General features: G+C 40.1%; 1 protein-coding gene across 2 annotated transcripts; it reads right to left on the bottom strand.

Annotated features, from left to right (window-relative positions):
• Nucleotides 1-4307: 4307 nt before the first annotated feature.
• FST (follistatin) lies at nt 4308-15803 on the bottom strand. 2 transcript variants are annotated; one of them, XM_073622355.1, is made up of 6 exons: nt 14696-15803; nt 11682-11873; nt 10151-10369; nt 9712-9936; nt 7687-7917; nt 4308-7260 (listed from the first exon to the last, which is right to left on the bottom strand). In XM_073622355.1, coding segments are annotated over exons 1-6 (954 nt in total). In that variant the 5' UTR covers nt 14781-15803; the 3' UTR covers nt 4308-7258. The 2 variants fall into 2 exon arrangements, with proteins under 2 accessions (XP_073478456.1, XP_073478448.1); XM_073622347.1 differs by having other exon boundaries at nt 4308-6967; nt 14696-15802.
• Between the last annotated feature and the right edge of the window lie 17 nt (nt 15804-15820).

The raw sequence follows: 15820 nt of genomic DNA, 5'->3' as shown, positions 1-15820 counted from the left end.
GTGCTGGCAGCTTCATAGGTTCCTTGGACTGGAGTAATGGTGTCACTGGGGTAGATTCACAAAAACTGGTGCACTCAGAATCTGGTGCAGATGTGCATGGTAGCAAATCAGCTTCTAACTTCACCTTGTTCAATTAAGCTTTGGCAATAAAACCTAAAAGCTGATTGGTTTCTATGCAGAATTGCATCAGATTTTGCACTCTCCAGTTTTAGTAAATAAATCCCACTTTTTCTTGTTGCAGCACCCATATATTCATTTTAGGTTCATCTGTGGTATACGAGTGCAGAATGGATGTAAGCTGTACCTGCTGTATTATGGTGGCCATGGGCATGATGGTCATCTAGTCTCTATAGAAAGCTTTAACTTTCAAAGGGGAACTCCATTCTACTTGAAAATTAAAAAGGTTTTGAAAGCACTGAAGTTGTAAGTAGACACATAGATGGGATCCATCTGCTAAAAACTATTTTAGGGCCTGTGTCAATGAGCTTTAGGCCTGGGTTAAGGAATCAGTTTAAGATGCTTCAGAGACCATCCACAATCCATTGACAGTTGTATTTGACCTGTAGTTAGCCTCCTTCTGACCCGCTTCAAGCAGGTTATATGTAATGTAAAACACATCTGTCAAGAACTAAAGCCCGTCAGCATAGGGCCTTATATTTTTCTGATCTGTGCATAGATTAATGCCCCGTACACACGGTCGGACTTTGTTCGGACATTCCGACAACAAAATCCTAGGATTTTTTCCGACGGATGTTGGCTCAAACTTGTCTTGCATACACACGGTCACACAAAGTTGTCGGAAAATCCGATCGTTCTATACGCGGTGACGTAAAACACGTACGTTGGGACTATAAACGGGGCAGTGGCCAATAGCTTTCATCTCTTTATTTATTCTGAGCATGCGTGGCACTTTGTCCGTCGGATTTGTGTACACACGATAGGAATTTCCGACAACGGATTTTGTTGTCGGAAAATTTTATCTCCTGCTCTCCAACTTTGTGTGTCGGAAAATCCGATGGAAAATGTTCGATGGAGCCCACACACGGTCGGAATTTCCGACAACAAATTCCGCTTGTGTGTACGGGGCAATACTGTACATACTCATATTAAAGGCTAGCAAACATGACTATGTAGCAAACACATATTTGCAGCTCCAGCTTTACCTTCCAAAGGATTTACAATTCTGTGTAGTGATTCTTCTGATCCAGGCACCCTTGCCAAACAACACAGGCAACCAGATCCTTAACCACCACTGCAGCAGCAGTAGCAGTAGCCACAGCAGCACAGCATGGTCAAGAACTCTTAAAACACGTCCACAGCTTGCTGATTAGACATTAAAGGATCTGCAGCACACTGATTGGGTCATTCGTCTGCTTTTTCCTGCTTTTATCACATATGCACTGATGCAGTGTCTAATTGGCTGCCAGTGCTGCCCCTCCCTCTCCCAGTTTGAATAGTGCTGTACAGGGAATTATGGTAGCTTAACAAAATTTGAACCTTATATTCATTACACTTTTTTTTTTTTAATCAGGTTTTATTTAATTAACTTTTTTCTCCTTTTTTTTCTCAAAACAAAAAATACAAACATAGCATAGTAAACACATCACATAAACCTATAAAAAAAAAAAAAAAAAAAACACCCACCTATAGAACTTATACCAAATGAAATATTTAAAATTTGTAGTTCGGATATAGCTACTGCACTAACGGGGACATAGACTCTATCCATTGTGCCCAGATGACATCAAACTTGCTCATTGAGTTTCTTAAAAAATATATATGTTTATCAAAAGAAATAATCCTGTTAAGATCAAAAATCCAATCAGACAGAGTGGGACTACTTAAGGGCAATTTGTCTGCGGGCCACAACAAGAGCAAACAAAATAGTGTTAGAAATAGGAGGAATATAGAAAGTAGGATCAAGATAGCCCAATAGGCATATCAGTGGTTGAACTGGAATGTTTAAATCAAAAAGCCCATTAAGTGTGCCAATCACCTCCTTCCCAGTATCGCTGGAGTTTGAGGCACCGCCACAGTAGATGTATAAGAGTACCTTAATTGCCACATCTGGCACAGATCTTAGGCCTGTAGTGTACAAAAATTCCAGGGTTCTATATACCCTGTGTAGGATAAAAATCTGGGCCAATCTTTGTAATGGAGACAGAGAGAGAGGCGAGAGGAAGGGACTGAAGAATCTTCTCCCAAACCTCCTCAGAGTTAGAGCCAATATCCCATACCCATACTGCATTATTATTATTATACAGGGTTTATATAGCGCCAACAGTTTGCGTAGCACTTTACAACATGGGGGCAAGCAGTACAGTTACAATACAATTCAATACAGGAGGGATCAGAGGGCCCTGCTCGTTAGAGTTTATGCATTAAACCTAAAATACAGTGTAGGACAGAAAGTCTTCTTTCCACCCCAGGAGCTGCACTTTTCCAGGCTTAAGCTTAAGCTACAGCACATGGTTGACATTTAGCAGTTCAGTTGTACTACTAAAATTGCCTAGCGTCAATTGGTAATGGGAATTATCATTCACTCACTGGTGGAGGAAATGGCTCTGTATTTTGTAAACTACATAGAAATAGCATGTTGTAGCTTTTAATCCCACATTATCACACAGTGCTTCAACTGTGTGACTTTAAATCTTACTACATGCTATTGTATAGCTTACACAATAGGGCATCATTTGTTCCATTAGTGAACAATCAGCACGGTTCAGCTAGTATAAATTGCCTGTGTAGCTTAGGCAAGCCATAGATTACTTGATTTTTCTTCCTTTCACCACAAGGAGAAGGAAAGAAAATAGCTTGATTCCCCCATCAACACATTCAATGTTGATGGGTAATGGCCTCCTACAGCACTATTGTATTCTGGCTGAGAGTGCAGAGAGCCTTGCCTGCTGGCAGAATACAATGGTTACTGCTAGTGGCTATAGCCGCTGGCAGCAATCATATGTAGAAAAGTCAGACAGGCTGGTTTTACACAAGTCGATAAATGGATCGATTTGGGTACAATCAGCCTGCCCATACCTGGATCAAAATTTGGCCTGTCCCTGCTGAAACAGCCAAATTTTGATCCATGCATAGCTAGCTTTAGAATAGGACTTCACTGGCGTTTAAATCTCTTTGCTATTGAGATTTAACCACTTGTTGGCAGTCGCCTCATATGCATCTCTCTAAAATTAATGTGCTGCTAACATGATGACTGTCAACGAGTAGTTTGATCTCTCAGTAGCAAAGAGGACTTAATTCACCAGTGTAGTCGTGGCCTTATGGGTAGCTACAAACAGCCCAGTTCTGCCACTGGTTTGTGGGCCATTGTGCCCATTTAGGGCCATCTCGGGGAGTGATAATGCATGCATGCAACTGTCAAGAGAGCTTTTTGACACTCCAAAACCAAGCCTTCCTGCTGCCCCTTGAACGCTGGGTGCAGGGGAACTACTGGAGCCATCCAGGCTCCTAACACACTGCAGGAATGAGAGACCTCCACATACTGATGTTGTTGCTATAGTCCAAGTTAATTCCATAGAGCAAACACAATCTACACAATGGCAGTCCCCACCCTAGGATTGCCCCCTCTAACCCGTTTCACCCAATTGGAGCTTAATTGTAGAGATCTCTATGATTAAGTCTTATTTCATGAATCACATTAAAGGAGGCAGTTCTAGGCTGAGGGCTGCTATTGTATGGATTGTGGTTGTTTTATGGAATAAACTTAGCCTATAGTGATAACATCGATGTGCGGAGGTCTCTCAGTCCTTCAAAGCTTTTTATTGGTCACGGAGATTTTCCAGCTTGCTCATCTAAAGTTAGCACATTACCCCACTGTGACCTGCATGTACTTGTCGCTAGACAAAAAACAAAGATATATATTGTCCCGTGGGTGCTCAGGAATGGGCTGCCAGCATGAAATATCACCATCCAGTAGTGTAGTATGCTTAGAAAAATCGCCGCATCCCCAGTCTAGTCTATGTTGTTAACATGTGTAAGATAGCCTCAGCTTTACACCACTCCACAAGCCATGCCCTCTGACATGTTTCGCCCCACCCACCAGGGCTTAGTCATAGAGGTCTATGACTAAGCCCCGGTGGGTGGGGCAAAACATGTCAGAGGGCAAGACTTGTGGAGTGGTGTAGGGCTGAAGCCATCTTGTTAACATATTAACAACATAGACTAGACTGGGAGAATGGTGATTTTTCTAAGCAAGCACAGGCTGAATTAAATAAATTCCACCTGCGTATGGCTACCTTTAGTTTTGCTCCTTATGAGCTCATCACCAAAATACACACATAGCTACATAGGAAAATTCCAAGTTTTTTATTTTCCAACCATAATTTATTTACAAATACACTTTATAACTTTTATATACATTGCACATTTACATGGTAAAAAAGTACAAAACTATATATTTAAATGAATTTATATTTAACTTGCCATGTTCTTTTCTGCAAATATAAAATTGAATCAGAAACAAAAAGGTGTACTAGGAAGAATAGCAAGAAACTTGGACCGATAAAGCTCTGATATGGTTAAAAGCAAAATAAAAGAAAGAAAAGTGGTACTTTTGTACTGGTTTGTGAAAGAATGAGAAAAATATGGGTAAAGGGGATAGTTCGCCTTTCCATTAGCAGTCACAAAATCCTTGTTGGTGTAATTTACTGAATACACAGATGCAGGTATCAATACAGAGCTACAAAACATGGATATTAAAGGGCACCTGTCTCAATTATCAGGAGCTATTTCGTCAGCTTATCCAACATTTGAGTATGTATCCATTGATTAACTAAAATAATGGATGACACTAACATCAAAAGACCTAGGGCAGTGGTTTCCAAACTGTGGCCTGGGGGCCGAATGTGGCCCATTCCATACCTTTATCTGGCCCTTGGGGCACTATTACTCCCTTTGATACTAATGATGGGGCACTATTCCTCCCACTGATACCAAGAACGGGGCACTATTCCTCTCACTGACACCAACGATGCAGCACTATTCCTTTCACTGATACCAATGATGGAGCACTATTCCTTTCACTGCACCAATGATACCGGACTATTCCTCCCACTGATACCAATGATGGAGCACTATTCCTTTCACTGCACCAATGATACCGGACTATTCCTCCCACTGATACCAATGCTGGGGCACTAACCCTCCCACTGATACCAATAATGGGGCACTATTCCTACCACTGACACCAACGATAGGGCACTAATGCCAGGACATTTTCTACTCCCTCTGATGCCAGGACATTTTCTACTCCCACTGGCCACAGTCTGCCCCCCTGAAATCTGAAGCACAATACACTGGCCATTTGTTTAGAAAGTTTGGAGACCCTTGACCTAGGGAATAGATAGGTTGAATATTGGACAAGCCAACAAATAAGGTCCATCGGTCTAGACCACTTATTCTCAAACAGCAGTACTTTTAACATGGAGTACTTCCAATGGGTTTAGAGGATACTTCTGTTTCCTAGAGTAAATTCACCAAAACCGTTTAGAGATTTAGCATGTAATACATTATAAAAAATTATTATCATGAGCACGTTTTTAAAAACAAATGCCTTTCACCATAGATTAATGGGTGTATATTTTAATAAACGAGAATTTCTGGTCTAGACCACAGGTAGGTCAGTCCAATAAAATTAGAGGATTCTGTTTTGGGTAAATACTGATTGGCTGAATCGACCCCTATGCAGTTGACTCTCATTACACAGGAGTCTTACTCTTCCTTTTGGAGTATACTATTATTTGACTTTATGCAGGATTATCCAGATGAAGACGGACTCCTACTGCTGCAATGGGAGCTTAAAAGTCAGGAACATCTGCAGAGACATCTCATCCTTGGAGTCTCCAAGAAAATATAAAAGTCAATGGGTGATTCATCGCACAAGTATCTGCTAATAACAGAAACCCTAGTTTTGTGTGGACTAACCCTTTAAAAGACAACCTTCCCCTTTTAACCACTACTAATATATATTTATTGCAGCCTCTTTTGGTCAATCAAGGTCCTTGTAAACTAAACCCAAAGAATGTATGTACAAGAGTCAAAGATAAAAACCCAATAAATAAAACATAGCAGGACTGACATGCAAATGTGATCAAAAAAAGAAAACTGAGAAAACAGGAATCGGCACAGTTCTTGAAGACAGGGAGCAATGAACTGCACTGTCCTCTCATTCCCTGAGCCAGGGGCATGATGATGGGCAAGGCAGTGCAGTGGCCTCTGTCCTGCAGAGCTTTGCCAAGTCTTGCTATGTAACTTCAGTTTATAGAGCAGACAGCTATGGTCAGTTGTAAGGAATGGAATTACAAGAGAGAAAAATAATAAGCTGAACTTTACAAGCAAAAGGCATCTCACAATAAATAACACTGCTCTCCCTTTGACGAATATATTTTCTTCAAAACAAGGTGTACAGTCAAACAGACATTTTATGTATAAATTATAAAACATGACACTGTATAAATAAATGTCTACCCGACTCAACTATATGTATACTTTTTTCTTCTTCAAAATAAATAAGCATACACCTATGTACAGTATGGACATTAAAGGGTCAGTCCACCCAAAACTGATATTTCAATTTTGTGTAGAAGCCAGGGGGCTAAATCACCCTTCCAGCTTCTTGTACCTTTCTTGGACTCCATTGTTGAGATCCCTGCACTCATTACCATAAATGCCCTTTTTGGCCATGATGAAGACTCCCCCTGTACTTCAGGAAGACTCTATAAATACTAAAGAATCTCCCCACTGGAGCCCCAAAGAGATATAAAAAGACATTAGGCAATCCAGCCCACCAGAAACCACCCATAACTGAAATATCAGTTTTGGGCAGACAGCCCCTTTAATCCTTGCCTGGAAAGGCTGTTCCAACAGTTTTACCAGTGGACGGAAGATAGAGAGACGCTGTTGTAGTCTGGATCCTCTTCTTCATCCTCTTCCTCCGGTTCTTCATTAATGGCTATATAGGGGAATATAGGGGAGCTGTTGTTTAAATAAGGACAACAACAGCGCAGAAGCTCAGTGCATGATTTTTGTTTGTTTTTTGTTTTTGTTCTGAACAGCCAGAATACAGCGTTGCATTGTATGTGACTTGTAGTGATAAGCCTCACGGCATCTCTATAAAATAATACTTGTTCCTTTCTGTTTGTGTTTTTTTTTTTTTTTTTTTTTTTTTTTTTAAATTAATCTATGAAGACTTAACTGCAGCAAGTTCTGAAGGACCTCAATGGATCGGGCTTTTATTGCAGGTTCCTGTAAATCAGACAAAAAGCGCTCTGGTGTTCTAGGTGTACTGCTTGTGTCTTCAAAGAGTTAGTAGTAAGGGTGCCCACTGCGTAAAGTGACGCATGGAGCGACTTTTTCTACCGAAGTTTGGAGTTAGGTCACTCAAAAGCGTTAATGAAGCAAATCAGCGAAGCACATAGAAGCAAAATTAGAAGAATAGAAGGAAAGATATTCTCAGGCAACCCCCTTATAAATAATTACATTTTGTTTTTGCAGTTTTTTTTGTTTTCCTGCATAAGAGGCAATCATAGTCTGGCACAGCCCCTTCACTGATAGAAATGCAGCAGGATAAATAGCTAGCATTGGTGCTGGTGTCCAATTCTGTCTAGTTCTCATTAGGGAGGGGTTGCCTTTAGAAATCTTACTTTTTTTGTTTGCAGCTAAGTCACTTACAGTTGCAAGATCCGCTGTGTTTGACTTCCAAAAGTATCCCCAAGGAGCAGGCTGCCTGTTTCATGGCACACTCGCTTGGGTAGGTGGTGTTATCACTGGCACAAACCGCTTCATCAGACTTGCTGTTTGGACAGGTATCGTCACACGCGGCGCATCGTCCCCTGCCCACTCTACTGTCCCATAGACATTTCTTGCTCATGCTGCACTGGATGTCTTCACATGACTTGGCCTCTGGAAAGAGTAATGAAGCAGATGTTAGAATAATCTACCAGGGTGAAGGCAATTCATCAGATTCATCAGTCAGACCCAAATGAACTGCTGCATGGCTGCACTAGTGCCCTTTGCAGAGCTGCACTCTTGAGTTCAGCTCCTACTTGGGCCTTATATGCATTTTTCTAAATGTTTTGCCTTTTTTATGCAGATATGAAAACCCCCATATGTCAGCAAGTGATAACCAATCAGCTTCTAACTTCAGCTCGTTCAATTAAGCTTTGACAATAGAACCTAGAAGCTGAATGGTTTCTTTGCCCAGCTGCACCAGATTCTGTGTGCGCCAGTTTTAGTAAATCTCCCACCATCTTTCTAACATATTTTTAATTTAAAAAACAATTATTTGTTGGAAATATAAATATTGTTTAGCAAATCTCTCATCTAGCTAACATAATTTTAATTTGCAAAGCAAATATTTGTTGGAAATATAAATTTTGTTTAGTAAATCTCCCACCAACTATCTAACATATTTTTAATTTGCAAACAATCATATGTCGGCAATATAAATGTTGTTTAGTAAATATCCCACCATCTATCTAACATATTTTTAATTTGAAAAACAATTATTTGTTGGAAATATAAATGTTGTTTCTCAATTTGATCTCAACTTGGCCAACCTGTACAAATTTTTATATCAATTTCTTTATATAAAAAAAACCCTTGCTAAATATGACCGTTTAACTGTATATTATTATGAGTTATTGATTTTGACTGTCATTATCTTCTTGAGTAATATATTGATTTTGACTGTCATTATCTTCTTGAGTAATACACTGGCTGAAATAAACTTTGTCACTAGTATCATTTCAAAATCCTAATGGTCAGTCCAGCCGAAAATTATATTTGAGAGTTTGGTGGATTTCGTCAGCATAAGCCACCTTCTACAGCCTCTACTACAGGGTTTCTCAACCATGGTTCCATGGGACCCTAGGGTTCCTCCAGAGGTTGCTATGGGTTCCTTGAGCAATGAGCAGTTTCTGCCACTCATATAAGTTCCCACTGGCACGACAGATCTTTTTAGCTATCTGTAAGGGGATAATTCTTCTCAATGACCACAAGTGTAAGGAGCATTGTTCCCTCTGACCATCACATTAACGTTTAATGAGTTGTAGATATAGTAATTTTTAGCAGGGGGTTCCCTTATACCGAGAAGTTACTTCAAGGGTTCATCCTTGTTGAAAAGGTTGAAAAAGGCTGGTCTACTATCCCTCAGGGATTCTGGAGCTGGAATCTTTGCATTGAATTTCCGGGTCTAAACTGCTTTTCCCATTGGATTCCCAGTATATTTTTTAATAGAGAGCACAACAGAGTGGATGGGTATATTGAGAACTTCAGGGTGTGCAGAACCAAGTCTGGAATTATAGTCAATATTGGAAGTGGGTGACTCAGCCAACCTATAAATGAAATAATACTTGTGAAATGACCCTTTGAAAATGTAGAATTTGTTGAATAAACAAACTCTTGGCATGTATTATTAACCAGGGGAAAAAAAACCCATCCCAGGAACCCATAGCAATCAGAGCAATTAGTCAGATAGAAGCTTGGACTGGCAATCTGTCCTTTGTTCTGATCCATAAGCCCATATATATCAATCTATCAGCCTTGAAGCTGCAGTACTTGCATACTTAAAGAACATGTCCTATGTAGGAAGATATTTCGGGATGATCTGTAGGATCTTGTGTCTTTGCCTCAAGCTGGGATTTAGCACAAGTGTAATTCAAGATGAGTTGCAGGCAACACGGGTCCAATACTCACTGATGCATTTTCCCTCATACGCCAGTCCAATAGATCTGCCTAGCAGGCAGGTGGCCTTCCTCAAGTGACATGCACTGGCATAGGTGATGCCATCATTGCCACACAGGTACTGGTCAGACGATGTGGGTTCTGGACAGTTGAGGTGGCAAGTCACACAATATGCATTATTGGTCTGATCCACCACACAGGTGGACGTCCCGGGACATAACACGTCTCTGCAGGTCTCTGAAACAAACACAAGGGAGACAGTAATCAGTGAGAGCTCCACTGCAAGGCATCACTGCTAACACCACAAAATTCACAGAATTACTGATCAGAGGGGTCTTATAATTAATTGCAGGGTTTTTATATTAATATACATATACATTCCCCTAGACATGCTTCTGGATGCCCACATGGCAAACTACGATGGTATGGTAGATCTGGGACTTGCACGTACTTTTACATTTGCCTTGGTATTGCACATCCAGTTCGGGCACTCCTTTACATTTGGCCTTGAGCAGGGCACATTCGTCCTTGTAGGTCTTTCCATCCAGGCCACAGACGGGGCCCTTCCAGGTGATGTTGGAGCAGTCTGGGGCGCACACACAGCGTGGCTTGTTCTTCTTGTTCATCTTACACTTCTTTCCGGGACCACAGTCGACATTCTCGCACGTCTCTGGGAATGGACGCACAATGTTAGCCAAGAGTTCGGCTGGGCTTTCTCTACTCTCTAAAGGCACAACATACAACTCCTACCAAACTCCACAAATACCTAAGAGTTTATTGTACCTGTGTGCTTGATATAAAATCTATCTATTATCTATCTAATTATTATCTATCCAACGGAAAGGTGAGGGGCACATAGGTGTAATAACCACCAACTCTATACCATGTGTTAACACCTATAAGATATGTACTGGAAACCCCATGCAATATATATATATATATGCACACAAATATAAAAAAAATGCATATATTTATGAAAATAAATTCATATAAGTATAATAGTAGTTTCCCCACTAACAAAGCATAACACACGATTTTCAAAAGAGGTAGCACAAGTTCCTCCAGAAAGCCAAATCACAACTGAGTGCAGATGTCCCCTCCAAATCCCCCTGTGAAAACTCTAGGTGGCCACATACTCCACCGTGCAGTGCAACCCCAGACCACAGCTTCTCAGGTATTTATATATATATATATATATATATATATATATATATATATATATGCCCTGTGCAATAATGACTGTGGTTAGATCTGTGGGAACCATATCCTTCCCCCACCCCAACTCAATATTTTACATAGACAATACCTTTTTTTAACCCATTATGGGATGCTACACGAAGACATACATCCATGTGCACAAATGTGACTTTTAAATTATTCACAAGGTCATGAACTTTTCCATTTCCAAATCCTAATATTATAAAATACTACGATACTATGCTATGATAAAAGAATAATAAGCAAAAAGAATAATAAAAAATTACCATAATGATAATAATAATTAAAAAGATATACCAAAATAATACAAAATAAAGCTAATAATGATAAACATTATTTTTTGCAAAACATTTTTAAAAAATAAATACAATACTGCTAATAATAATACATTAATATACAAAAAAAAAAATAAAAATAAAATATACAATAATGCTAGTCATAATAATAAGATATAAAATAAGTATTGTAAGCGCTATGTAAACTGTTGGTGCTATATAAATCCTGTATAATAATAAAAATATACAATGATGTTAATAATACTAATAATATAAAAAAATTATAAAAATATACAATAATACTAATAATAATTTAAAAAATATTATGCAAAAAATAATACCAACAATATATAATAATTATAGTAATAATAAAAATGATAGCCATTAAAAAAAAAAAAACAACAAAAATATACAATATTGATAATAATATGCAAATAATAAGACTAACAATAAATTCAGTGAGTGATGAGGATGAGGTGGGGGTTCTACCTTTGCAGGGGATGCAATGTGGCGCCCCTCCATTGAAGATCATCCATTTGAAGAGGGTACTGTTGGGTACATCTTCCTCCGTCCACGAGGTGCCCAGCCTCCCAGTCTTGCAGCACTCATCCTTGGTCAGATCCGTCCTGTAGAGGACCTGGCAGCGGCCGTTCTTGGATTGCTGAAGCCAGCAGTTCCCAGCTGGAAGACACACAGAGCGGGCCATAGCGTCAATGAGCAGCAGCAGTAGACCCAACACATGTGATCTTCCCCTCCACTACTCTGTTTACTCTGATCTGTAATGTTTCCTAACCCTCAGCAGTAACACTAGCCGGGATTAACCCCTTGTGCCCACCGGCACCTAACCTCTTACATTCCTCTGCATCCCCCGTGCGTCAATCCCCAGCTCACTCTCTCTAGCACTGTCACTATGTTGCAATCTGAGTGGGCTTCAAAGTCTTTCCATTCTTTCCAAACATCCTATTCTGCAGCCTTCCTTTTAGGAACGGAAATCACTTAGAAAAAAAAAAAAAAAAGGGTGAAACACTAAGAGGGGAACTTACTAAAGATCACCACACACGTTACAATCTTATTGTACAATCTCTGTTAGATCTACCAACAAGTATATAGTGCAAGGACCTGCCTGATAGTATAGAATTTGATTGGATAGCTTAGGTAGGTCTTCCTATTACATAATTTTGGCAGCTCCAGGGCTAGGCTCACGTCTTTGTGTGTTTAGTGTGTTTGCTGAAGTGCAGAAACACAAGATAAGCCATTGAACATTATTTCCTATGAGTCCTGTTTACATCTATAGTTTCCTGCAGTGTGTTTTTGGAATAGGTGCAGGGACTTTATCACTTGCAGCATGGTGCGTTTTTTGGCTCCATAGACCTAAATAGAAAAGCATGAAAAAGACATGTACATGTGTTTTTGGTAGAATGTTGTGTAGTGTCCTACAAACCCCCCCCCCCCCCCAAAAAAAACAAAAAACACAAGAAGCATGAAAACGCATTCAAAACGTGTAAAGCACGCATTCCAAATGTGTCTGAAAAGCACACGCACAGGTGTGAGCCTAGCCTAAAGTTGATTTTACAGAGTATGATTAGAGTGTAGCGTGTGCTGAGCCTAGGACTGGACCAGCCAGAATGCGCAGCAGCTACGCAAGGCAACCAATCAGCTTCTATCTTTCATGTTCAAAGTGTAACAGGACTAGCTGAAGCTAGAAGCTGATTGGTTGCCATGCACAGCTGCTCCAGTTTTTGTACCCCCCTCCAAGGAAAATAACCTAGAAGTTAAAGTAATAGACAGTAAAGGGGAAGAAAATAAAGTATAAGAAAAAAAGGATAGGAGGACAATGTATAGGGAAATAAAGTGTAGGAGAATAAAGTAGCTCATATTGCGAAACGCTCGTAAACCATGTTACTCTCAATCCGAGGTATTAATGTATAAGAAAGTACAGTGTAAGAGAATAAAGTTGATTTTACAGAGCTAGTATGGAGCCTAGGTCTGGATCCACCAGAATGTGGAGCAGCTGTGCATGGCAACCAATCAGCTTCTATCTTTCATTTCCAAAGTGTAAGGGAACCAGCTGAAGCTAGGAGCTGATTGGATGCCATACACAGCAACTACAGTTTTTGTAAATCCCCCCCTAGGAAAATAGAATAGAGCATAAAGTAATAGACAGTAAAGCAGAAAAGGATAAAATATAGGAAAATAAAGCATAGGAGGATAATGTATAGGAAAGTAAAGTGTAAGAGAATAAGGTTGATTTTACAGAGTTAGTATGGTTGGATTGTAACGTGTGGTGCACATGGCAACCAATCAGCTTCTATCTTTCATTTTCGACACGTAACGGAACCAGCTGAAGCTAGGAGCTGATTGGTTGCCATGCACAGCAACTCCAGTTTTCTGTAAATCCCCCCTCCCCTTGGAAAATAAAATAGAACATAAAGCAATAGACAGTGAAGCAGATGAGGGTACAGTCTAGGAAAATAAAGTATAAGAGAATAGTGTAAATGAAAATAAAGCGTAGAGACTAAAGTTGATTTTACAGAGCTAGTACGGTCCGATTGTAATGTGTGGTGCGCATGGCAACCAATCAGCGTAATCTCCAGTTTTCTGTAAATCCCCCCCCCCCCAATGAAAATCAAATAGAACGTAAAGTAATAGACAGTAAAGCAGAAGAGGATAAAGTATAGGAAAATAAAGTATAAAAGAATAAAGTATAAGAAAGTAACATGTATTAGCTATAAGAAAATAAGGTATAAGAAAATAAAGTTGAAGAGTATAGAGTAGATGAGAATAAAGAATAAGAAAATAAAGTAATAAAGTAGAAAGGTATAAAGTAGAGGAGAATAATGTAGAAGGAAATAAAGTAAAAAGGTATAAAAGTAGAGGAGAATAAAGCAGAAAGGTATAAAGTAGAGGAGAATAAAATAGAGAGGTATAAAGTAGAGGAGAATAAAGTAGAAAGGTATAAAGTAGAATAGTAAGTCGAAGAGAATGTGTTAAAATAAAATAAAGTAGAATAGGATAAAGTAGAAAATAAAGTAAAAAAAAGGCAGAAGAATGTAAAGTAGCAATAGGTATAATTAAATAAAGCACATAAATAAATAAAATGGAAAAACAAATAAAGTAAAAAAAAAGACTAAACAGAAGAAAATAAAGTATAAAAGGAGAAATATAGGTGGAAGAAGATACAGTAAAATAAATCCTGATGTTAGATAAGGATCACTAGGAAGGACTTCCATCGCCCCATTGATAAATCTGGCTACAATTTCCATACTATGTAGCAAGGGATAAACAGAAACTTTCGCGATCTCCCAAGCCCAGACCAGACGACCGATAAGAAAACTTTCCAATCCAGTTGCACACAGAGGTCCTGTCAGTGGATTTCAGTCCCTGCAAGTTTTGTGTGTTTTTTTTTTTCTTCTCCTCCAAAGAAGTAACAAGTGAAATCCCTTCCTCTGGCTGCCATCCCACCCCACATTCTAAAAAAGCCGAAATCTGCCGGCCGATCTTACCGTGCACGATGTGATCTTCCATGTAATGACAGAGGCAGAGGGTGAGGAGGACAAGCAAGCCCGGGCGGATTCTCTGATTTAACATCCTGGGATTTTTTTTTTTTTTTTTTTTGCTGCTGCTGGGAGAAGTCGGGTGGAAGAGACACGCTTGCTGCGGCGATCGCTCTATTGAATGAACGTCGGGGCTATGCAGTCTCTCTTTAAATCTATAAGGGGGTCTTAGCTGTCTGCGGTGGGCGGTCTCCCGATGTGTGTGTGAGTGTTTGGGGGGTGGAGATCCTTCTTCTTCTTCTTTCTTTTTTTTTTTTTTTGTGTGTGTGTGTTTTTTTTTTTTTTTTTTGCAGCTGAGAAATTCAGAGTGAATCAGGTGACACGGTCTACCTTCCGCGCTCCCTCCACCAATGGCCGGGAGGTGTTCTTCCAATCTGAGTGCCAGGAGGAGCGCCCAGCGGAGCGCCCAGCGCGAGCGACGAGGAGCCGCTAAATAAAATCACGGAGCGATAATAGAGGAGGACATCGCACAACTTCAACCTTATGGGACTTTTCTCAGAGGAAAAAAAAAAAAAAAGTTTAGACAACGTAGGCGGTCTCTTTCCAAGATTGCCCCCCTAGATAATGAACTTCTATAGGGTCACTTTATTAAAGCCTGCTATTCTCCCCCCCCTCCCTGGATGGCGGAGAACATTTTTTGGCAGCCCTCAATGAAACTGAGTAGGCGACATTTCCTTTTATACAGGACGATTACTTAACGGAAAATGGGGATTGTTGGAGTCAAAGGCTTGCCCCCTGTACAATGTCTATTCTTCTCCTTCTCCTGGCTCAGACAGTCAAGTATGCAGACAGATTAGCCGCACATTCGCAGGTCACTGGGATTTGTCGCTCTACACATCTCTCCCCCCTTGTCCCTTCTTCTGTGTGCGGCATAACTCTGCGATAACAGATTTCTTTCCACCAACTGCAGAGATACGAGGACTAATCTGTGCAGAATGGCTCCCGTTACAATAGCGGCGGAGATACAGGCGTGCTAATATTAGAAGACAGTTGTTTGGGTGCCCCCCCCCCCACTTCTCATTAGGCACCACCTGCAGGCACACATGAAAGCAGACTGGTAAATGACTGACCCCT

Source organism: Aquarana catesbeiana, linkage group LG01 (assembly GCF_042186555.1).
Source record: "Aquarana catesbeiana isolate 2022-GZ linkage group LG01, ASM4218655v1, whole genome shotgun sequence".
In the NCBI taxonomy this organism is placed as follows: Eukaryota; Metazoa; Chordata; class Amphibia; order Anura; family Ranidae; genus Aquarana; species Aquarana catesbeiana.
Note: the sequence above shows the minus strand (reverse complement) of the source record. Positions and strands in the feature narration are given on the sequence as shown.